We start from the raw sequence: 9207 nt of genomic DNA, 5'->3' as shown, positions 1-9207 counted from the left end.
CCTGGGTGCAGTATACCCATGTAGCCTGCACATGGAGCCCCTGTATCTAAAATAAAAGTTGAAATTGAAAAGAAAGAAAAAATGTTTTTGTGGCACAAGTTCTCAGGATTGCCTAGGGCTGTGCCACGGGGAAAAAAATACTTTCATGTTAAAAAACTGTTTTTATTGTTTGTTTCCTCTATCCCTCCCTTCTTTTTTTGTGCCTAACTATGGTTTTCTTTTTAGTCATCTCCTTTGGTTTGTAGGACTTTTAAAGTTTGTGGCATGTCTTTGAATCAGCTTTAGTAAGTGCTTAGACATCTTCAAATATTCCTTTGCCCTAATCTCTTACATCTTACTTGGGAATCCCAATTATATGAGTCTTAGTCTCTCTCACTGTTTCCTCCATCTCTTACCCACAAGTCTATGTCTTCCATTCTTTTGTGCTCTCGGGGGCTCGGCCTAGGTTTTGTTATCTGGGTTCCCGGTACCCAGAGTGGGAGCGGTGAGTCTGGCATCAGTGAATGAATGAACCATATTGCTCACGTTGGGATACAGTGTGTTTTTATTTTTTATTTTTTTGTGATCCCAGAAGTAACGTGTTTATTGTACGTTATTCAAACATGGTAAACAGTCACCATACCCCCTCCCAGAATTACCCATCATTAATACAGCTTCATGTTCCTTTACTCCTGTGTTCATTTCTCTTCGTCCTCATCTGCATTGGATGTTAATGGTCTTTTTCACAGTTGCCCATCTGACAGGTCAGCATCTTGTTTGGGTTTGGCTTTCTGATGGGTGTTTAATCACTTGCTTACATACCCATCTGCAGATTTCCTGAAAGTGGATACTTGTCACCGTGTGTGTTGACACCTTAGTTTTCACAAGCGACTTCCTGATGGGGAAGGCCAGGCTTTCTCCCTTGCCGTAGGCAGCGCCCATCCCTGCCCCAACTCACACGGTGCTGCCCTTGAGCCCCAGAGCACGACCCTGACCAGCTCTCATCCCCAGCGCTGGTACCACAGTTAGGCTGGGCTGGGGAGGTGAACTGGTGGAGGACTGGGTTTTGGAGTCAGCCAGACCTGGGCTGGAGGCCCAGCAGCACTGACCTGGCCTGATTTTCCTCACTTGGGAAGGCTAGTTAGCAGGGTAGGCAGCGGGTGTGGGTGACCAGAAAGGGGCTGGTGCAATTTATGTGAAAGGCCTGCAGGCCTCGGGAAGTACCGAAGGCAGAGCAGAGCTCTCGGAGTCAGAAAGCCCTGGGCGTGAATCAGACAGTCCACTGAGCTGCTGTGGACAAGTTGTTACACCTCTGAATTTGTTTTCCTGTAAAAACTATGTTGCTCAAATAGGAGTAGTAACCTCTGTACAAGGTTCCAGGGCAAGAGCAGCGGGGATGGAGAGGAAATGGCTGGTGGATTTGGCTGGTAACGAGGGTGAACGGTGTGGTGGCCACCTGCTCAGGAGCAGCCTGGGGCCTGCTGGCGGGGTCTGGGCCTCAGGCAGCCTCGGGACACTGTGGCCTCCCCCACCTCACCTGGTGCCCAGCAGTCTCTTCCCTTCATGCTGAGAACATTTAGAGGTCTGTGGTCAGTGGCACTTGTGGCCCTGTGCCAAGGAGTGCCCAGTCTTCGCTGGGGAGGGAAGAGAGGTCTGTGGGGCAGGGGCCGTGCCGGGGTTGCCTCCAGCTTGCTGGAGGGCCCCGGGGAGCTCTGAGCAGCCGGTTCTGCTCTCCCTCCAGCCCTGCTTCCTCAAGGACTGGGAAATGCACGTCCACTTCAAAGTCCACGGCACAGGGAAGAAGAACCTCCACGGAGACGGCATCGCCTTGTGGTACACCCGGGACCGCCTCGTGCCAGGTGGGCCGGTGCTTGCTCGGGTGGGCCCTGTGGGGCCCCAGGCCGGGGGTGGGCACGGGCATGGCTGCTGGCCCCCCAGGGAGGTGGCGTGGGGCTGCCTGTGGCTCGTGGGGCCTAGCGTCTCCTCTCCCATTAGGAAAGTGCTGCTCCCGTGGATAAAGTCCTGCGCCTCCGGAAGGAGCCTGGCTCTGGAAGGAAGGCTGCTGAGGGAGAGGAGCAGCTGGGTCCTGCAGCTCAGCCCTACACCCTCGTTGGCCTGGTGTTACCATTCGAAACAGTCACTGTTGTAAAAAAGCCAAAACATGAAGACTGTGTGGCTGTGACTGCGTGTGGTCCACAGACCCTGAGGTGTTTCCTCAGTGGCCCTCCACAGAGTGTTTGCTGCCCCTGGTGTGGAGGATAGAGCCTCCTGAGTATGGCTGTCTCTTGTGGCTCACTGTTTTTTGTAAGCCAGGCACCCCCTTGACACCTGACACCTACCTCAGTCCCCTCACGGTTCAACCTTCAGACTTGAGTCCTCTGTGTCACATGCCTAGACTCCCTACTTCTGGGGAGAAAGCCTCAGCTTTCTCCTTTCACTATCCCTTCTCTCTCGGTGAATGGCCATTGAGTTGGGCTCTCTTGCCCCCACCCACGTTGGCATTGCTTGCCTTTCAGGTACCCATGGGACAGCTCCCGTTTCTCCCATCGTGAGAGCATCTCCTTGTAATTCTAGGGCCTGTATTTGGAAGCAAAGATAACTTCCATGGCTTAGCCATCTTCCTAGACACCTACCCCAATGATGAGACCACGGAGGTAGGCCCCGCTGTCTCCTGCTGAGCAGGAGAGGAAGGACTGGGCAGTTGGCTAGAGGAGGGGGCCTGGGACTTCCGTGGTCCCCGCACGAGAGGAGCCTCCAGGGATTGGGGTGGCGGGTGCCCCTGCTCGCCCCACAGGCTGGGCTGCTTGTGGAGTAACCGGTGTCTTGGTCCCAGCGCGTGTTCCCGTACATCTCGGTGATGGTGAACAATGGCTCCCTGTCCTACGACCACAGCAAGGATGGGCGCTGGACCGAGCTGGCGGGCTGCACGGCTGACTTCCGCAACCGCGATCACGACACCTTCCTGGCTGTGCGCTACTCCCGGGGCCGTCTGACGGTGAGCCGGCTGGGCGGTGGGGGTGGCAGCTGATGGGCCTGTGCCGATCCCACAGAGCCCCAGGGGGACAGGCTGCTGTCTTGCGAGGTGCTTAGTGTGCTGACCCCGCAGGTGATGACAGACCTGGAGGACAAGAACGAGTGGAAGAACTGCATTGACATCACGGGAGTGCGCCTGCCCACCGGCTACTACTTCGGGGCCTCCGCCGGCACCGGCGACCTGTCTGGTGAGTGGGCCGGGGGGCCAGGCACTGGTTCTCAGCCCGACTCACCCTGAGGGACTGGGAGCTTTCCATGCAGTTGATCGCCTGCCTTCGTGTGGTTTCTGGACTCACCTGACTGTGGTTCCTCCTCTTCCTTTCATCTGTAAATGGCCTGTCCGGGCCTCAGTCCTTGAACAGTCCCTTGGCAACCTTCCCCATCAACAGGAGGCAATGGGTCAATTAGATTTGGGTGATGTAGATTCCCAGATTTATCTCCAGCTCAGACCGCTCCAGACCTCCTCAGCCCTTGTGCCCACAGCTGAGGCCACGTCTTGCCCATCGGGATGTCAGTGGCACCTCTGCCCCTGTTTGCTTGCTGTCTTTCCGGACCCTTTTTTCTCTCACATGGCACCTCTAGTCCATCAACAGCCCCTGTGGCTTTATTCTCACAGCATGTCCCACCACTTCCCACCCCTCCCTGACTACCTGGAGGCTTCAGGCCACCAGTATCTCTCACCGGAGCCTCCCAAGTGATTCCCTCCTTCACCAGCCCCCAGCAGTCTCCCCTGAGCACAGCAGCTACGTAATTGCCTTAAGCCGGTGTGAGGCCTCCTGCTGCTCTGGTCAGAGCTCTGCAGGGGGCACCAGGGCCAGGGCCTCTGTGCCAGCCCTGCCACCTCTGTCTCCTCGCTCACTGCTCCCCCTGCCTACTGTGGCTTCCAGCTGCTCCCTGGATGCGCCTGTGCCCTCCTGCCCCAGCTGTTTCACCCTTGTCTCCGAGGGCCTTGCTCAGATGTCACCTCCTCAGCACGGCCTTCCCTGATTCCCTTGTGGAACGTCACGCCCCCTCCTGTAGTCCCCAACCCAGTCCCCATCACCTTTGCCGGCTTTATTTTTCTTCATAGTATTTACCATCTTTGAATCTACCGAGTAATTAATGTTATTGTTCCTGGCCCTCCTGCTCAATTGTAAGCTCTATAAATGGCTCTTGTTTGGCCCAGGGCAGGTGCTTGGTGAGCACTGGGGTGCCTCTAACCTGCTCAGGCCTCACTGGTCACCAGGACATGGTGGCCCTTGGCTGTGGTTCTCAGTCTCTCTTTGGGTCCCTGAGCAGGTGCCAGGCCCAGAGCCAGCTCCTGCCCAGAAGTGGCAGCTGACACAGGGGACCTGACATGGGTGGTTTATCCTCAGGATGATCCATTCCAGGGCCTGTAGTCTGCCCACTGCCCAGGAGCCTCCCTCTCAGCAGAGAAGTGCTTGGGTCCACTCAGACCCCAGAACATCCATTGTTTGGGGGTTTTTCAGTCATATGCCCAGCAGAGGAGAGAAAGGTCTAGTAAGCACCCCTCCTGTCTTTCATAATTTCCAGCTCGTGCCTGGCTGGTTCTCCTCCTCCCACGGTTGCCTGGAACTTCGTCAGACTGTTTCAGCACTTGTCTTCAGAGGGTTCTCGATAGGAGCAGAGCAGCACCAGGGCTGTGGCCTGTGGCAGCTCTCACAGCTGTTGGGAGAGCCCAGCACAGAGTGGAAGAGGCGCCATGGAGGGAGCCATGTCTGACCTCTGGTCAGGGGTCATCAGTGCTAGGCACCTTACGGGTGATGTCACCTGATATATTTTTAGGCAGATAGCCGTCTCGCTCCCTTTTTACTCAACCATTGGGAGTTTGAGAACTGAAGGGATTTTTCCTGAGATACGAGCAGGAAGCAGCAGAGCCCAGATGGGAACTGGGGCCTGACTCCAGGGCCGGTCCTTGTCCTGCAGGGCCATTCGCTGTCTCCGAGGGCTGTACATGTTCAGCTGTCACACTGCGCGCCTGGCTGAGCTCTTGCTCAGTAGGTCCTCCCTTGGCTCCAGAGATTCCTGCTCCCTTAAACAAGGCCTTTCCTCAGATTCCAGTCCCAGGCTGACCAGGACCCACGTGTTGACTTTGAGCCTCAGACTCCTTATCTCCACAATGGAGTGATCCGTCAGTGTCAAGCCCGAGCTCTTTCCTGCCCATGCCATTGGACAGCGCCTTTCCCCAGTCTCCTCAGGCACAGCCGCTGGCCTCCGTTAGGCTCAGGCCCTTAGCTGGTTGCCGAATTGTTCCCCTGCAGCCTGTATGTGAGTCTCTGTGACAAGAATGTCTGGTGGCTCCTGCCCTTGGGAAGCTCAGGCTTCTCAGCCAGTCACACAGTGACTGCTGGTCCTTCCCGGGTCTGTTTTTGAGCACGTACTCTGCAGGCAAGCCATCTTCTGTGTAGTGCAGACATTCTCATGTACTTGCCATGGCAACCACACAGATGGAGATCATCACTTCTTTACATGTGAGGAAACTGAGCCTCAAAGAGGGCATCAGACCCCAGGATTTAGACCCAGATGATTCTGCTTGTAAAGCCCTTACTGTTTTCTCTTCACTCTGCCGCCTCTCAGTTTTTTATTGCTGGGGACTGGAGGGAGCTGGGAAGAAAACAGGCTCTAGATGGGCAGGGCAGCCCTCTCCCCGGGGGCCTGGCAGGTTTACTGGTTGTGGCAGCAGCTTCCCTTAGGGGAGGGGCTTGGGCCACATGCCCTGAGGCTGGCCTCCAGGCTGTCACAGGTTTATTCTTGGCCTACAGACAATCATGACATCATCTCCATGAAGCTGTTCCAGCTGATGGTGGAGCACACGCCCGACGAGGAGAGCATCGACTGGACCAAGATCGAGCCCAGCGTCAACTTCCTCAAGTCGCCCAAAGGTGCGTGTGCACAGCCCCGCCCCGCCTGGGCTTGGGCGGCCTGACCCGGAATGGGGTGAAGCCAGCCTGGTGATCTTGTGGTCCAGTCGTGGTTGTGGTGATTGTGGTCTGGGCTCTTGAATCAACCCTGTCCTGGCAAGCAGCACTGGCTGGCCCTGTCCGAGCTCCTAGAAGATTGGGCTTGGATTGTGTCAGCTCTGGCAAGTTTTTGAGTAAATGAATGAGGTGGAAGAGAAGTCTGCAGAGAGTCAGTCCCTGAGGACATCCTAGCCACGTGAGTGCTGTGGCAGCAAAAGCAGTGGCTGATAAGCAAGCGTGTGAGTGGTGAGCCGGCATCCTCCCTCCCTAGGCGCTGGGGCGGTGGCCAGCAGAGCCAAGGGGCTGGGTATGTTGGCCCCCCTGTGCCTTCTGTGAGCTGCCTGGAAGGAGGTCATGCTGCTGGCCAAGGGGTGGAATCCTTAGCTAGAAGGAGGGAGAAGGCAGGATTGGAAATGGGGTTTCTACAAAACCCGAAGCTTGGGTTCTTCCCGTGGCACTAATTAGCTACCCCTTTCCTCACAGAGTGAACATTGTGGTTGGAGGAATGAGGCATCTATGTGTGGAGAAGTCCACCCTAAGAACCACAGATGCGTGCCTGGGGGTCCAGCCAGTGACGCAAGTGTGCGCGCGCGGGCTCTGTCCTAGTCCAGCCCTGGGTCCCCATGCTGCATGGGCCAGTTTGGATGCATCTTTCTGCTTTTCAGGAGAAGCCAAGATCCAGTGTTTTATATGACAATTCACTTTTTTTTTTTCTTTTTTGGAGGGGACAGAGTCTCACTCTGTTGCCCAGGCTGGAGTGCAGTGGTGCAATCTTGGCTCACTGCAAGCTCCACCTCCTGGGTTCATGCCATTCTCCTGCCTCAGCTTTCTGAGGAGCTGGGACTACAGGTGCCTGCCACCACGCCTGGCTAATTTTTTTGTATTTTTAGTAGAGACGGGGTTTCACTGTGTTAGCTAGGATGGTCTCGATCCCTTGACCTTGTGATCCTCCCATCTTGGCCTCCCAAAGTGCTGGGATTACAGGCGTGAGCCACCGTGTGCAGCCAACAATTCACTTTTTAAAGAATCAGGTTATTTTGAAATGTTTCGGGGGCCACACAAACCTTGCTGCAGCCTTTGGTCAGAGGGCTGCCAGCTGCTGGGTGCTTTCAGAGGTGGCACCTGCCTTGCCCACCCAGCATCCCGAGCAGCTGGCAAGGCAGGATGAACTTGTTTTTAGATTCAATCCATTTGTTCCTTTGGATGTGATCAAAGCTGCCCTCTGTGCCTAGCTATGGGCTGGGTGCTGGAGACACGGAGATCAGGCAGGCCCTGCCCCTGGGGCTCATTCTAGGGGCTGAGGCAGACAAGGAGACTGAGGGAGCCGTGGGAGCCCTGAGGCTGAGTGGCTTTCTGGGGAAGCGCCATCCCTAGGGACCTCCGGTTCAGTCAGTGACTGCTACTGTTGGTGTGTAGAGCAGAGGTTGGGGTGAGAGTGGTCAGCAGGCCTGCTGGTGGCAGCTTGTACAGGAAGGGAGGATGGAGGTTGGCTTGTGGCTGGCAAGAGGGCGGCATGTGCACTGCTGAAAGGCAGGGCCTGGGCCCGAGGCCTGGGTGTGGGGATGCCTGAGGAGACTGCACAGTGTGGAGTCCAGGGGCCGCAGTCAGGGAGGGAGGCAGAGTGGCAGAAACAGGGCCCAGCCGGACCCCAGCTCCTCCGCGCACAGCCTGGAGAGCTTGGGAGAGTCAATGTCTTCTCTACCTGTACAAGGGAGCGCACCAGAGGGCCCATCCCAGGATGGGCAGAACCTGTGAGGACCCTGTGTGGAGGAGAGAGGCTGTGGGCTGGGGTGGAGTGTGGGACTCGGGTCCTGGGAGACCCTTCATGGGGGCTGCCGAGAGTATCCAGCTGTGGGCTGGGGGAGCCTGTGACCAGGGCCACGTTGCTCCAGGTAGGGCCCTCAGACCACAGTGTGGGGGTGGGGCTTGGAAAAGCAGCCTCCTGGGCCTCCCCTTATCCAGAGTTGGACTTGGGGGAGCCCAGGACTCTGGTTTTAACCGGCTTCCTGCAGCAGAAGGCAGCCCAGGCCTGAGCCGCTGGGGTCCCGGGTCCCTGTGGGCTTGGTCCTCTCTCTGCCCCGCCCTGCCCTGCCCTGCCCTGCCCTGGGGATTGCAGAGCTGGCTGGGATGGGCTTCACCTGACCTCTGCCCCTCCCCAGTGAGGGGAGTGAGTGCAACTGGCCTGTGCACCGTGGCCTGCTGTCCTGTTCCATCCCCACTGCCGTCCTGCAGCCCCCTGTTCCCCGGCCTGCGCTGCTGTTTCAGCTCCCGTTTCTTCTCCCCCAGACAACGTGGACGACCCCACGGGGAACTTCCGCAGCGGGCCCCTGACAGGGTGGCGGGTGTTCCTGCTGCTGCTGTGCGCTCTCCTGGGCATTGTCGTCTGCGCCGTGGTGGGGGCCGTGGTGTTCCAGAAGCGGCAGGAGCGGAACAAGCGCTTCTACTGAGTGGCACCACCAGCAGGGCCTGCACCAGCGGGGCCTGCACCTGGGCCCAGGAGTCAATGTGAACTTTTTTTTTTACTGGGATTATAGAAGAACAAGATGACCTTATTTCTTAACTGTTTCAAATAAATGATTAAAGTATTTTCTTACATTTTGCTTCTTGCCCAGCAGGGACAGGTGGCAGAGCCGAGGCTCAGGGTCTGGCACCCCTGCAGCTGGAGACGGAGGCTCTCCTGGGGCTGGCGTCTCAGTGCAGGGGTCTGTGCCTAGAGCTGGGCTGCAGCCCCTGCAGGCAGCTGTTGAACACTGGAGGGTCCCCTGGACCACACCGGGGTGGGCTCCTGAGGACGTGGGGAAATGATTTTGTTTTGTGGTGTGTGGCACGTGTGGCGGCCGATGAGGCCTGAACTGGGAAACCCAGGCCTTCCTGTTCACCCTGAGCTGCTTCCTGAGACAGACGCTCAAGCAAGGCTGCAGGGGTCCCGGTGTGATGGGGCTGAGTGTGACTGTTTGCTAAATAAAGTGAAATACCCAATCTCAGCCGTGTGACTCTCCTGGGGGTTTGCTTTGCTTTCTTTTCTTTTTTTTTTTTTTTTTTTTTTTTTTTTTTTTTTGAGACGGAGTCTCGCTCTGTCGCCCAGGCTGGAGTGCAGTGGCCGGATCTCAGCTCACTGCAAGCACCGCCTCCCGGGTTCACGCCATTCTCCTGCCTCAGCCTCCCAAGTGGCTGGGATTACAGGCGCCCGCCACCTCGCCCGGCTAGTTTTTTTGTATTTTTTTTTAGTAGAGAC

The 9207-nt window shown here is 56.8% G+C and overlaps 1 protein-coding gene across 2 annotated transcripts in view; it reads left to right on the top strand.

The window, feature by feature from the left end:
- LMAN2 (lectin, mannose-binding 2) overlaps nucleotides 1-8956 on the top strand; it is a 26521-nt gene extending 17565 nt beyond the window's left edge. The window contains exons 3-8 of one of the 2 annotated variants that reach the window (XM_011946863.1): nucleotides 1721-1838; nucleotides 2554-2633; nucleotides 2813-2974; nucleotides 3086-3200; nucleotides 5775-5894; nucleotides 8259-8956. In XM_011946863.1, coding sequence (XP_011802253.1) covers nucleotides 1721-1838; nucleotides 2554-2633; nucleotides 2813-2974; nucleotides 3086-3200; nucleotides 5775-5894; nucleotides 8259-8419 — 756 coding nt within the window. In that variant the 3' untranslated portion in view covers nucleotides 8420-8956. Of the gene's footprint in view, nucleotides 1-1720; nucleotides 1839-2553; nucleotides 2634-2812; nucleotides 2975-3085; nucleotides 3201-5774; nucleotides 5897-8237 lie in introns of both variants that reach the window. The other variant, XM_011946864.1, reaches the window with a different exon arrangement.
- The last annotated feature ends 251 nt before the right edge of the window (nucleotides 8957-9207 follow it).

The sequence above is a fragment of the Colobus angolensis genome, unplaced genomic scaffold (assembly GCF_000951035.1).
Source record: "Colobus angolensis palliatus isolate OR3802 unplaced genomic scaffold, Cang.pa_1.0 Scaffold254, whole genome shotgun sequence".
Classification (NCBI taxonomy): domain Eukaryota; kingdom Metazoa; phylum Chordata; class Mammalia; order Primates; family Cercopithecidae; genus Colobus; species Colobus angolensis.
This window is presented reverse-complemented; position numbering and strand designations above follow the sequence as displayed.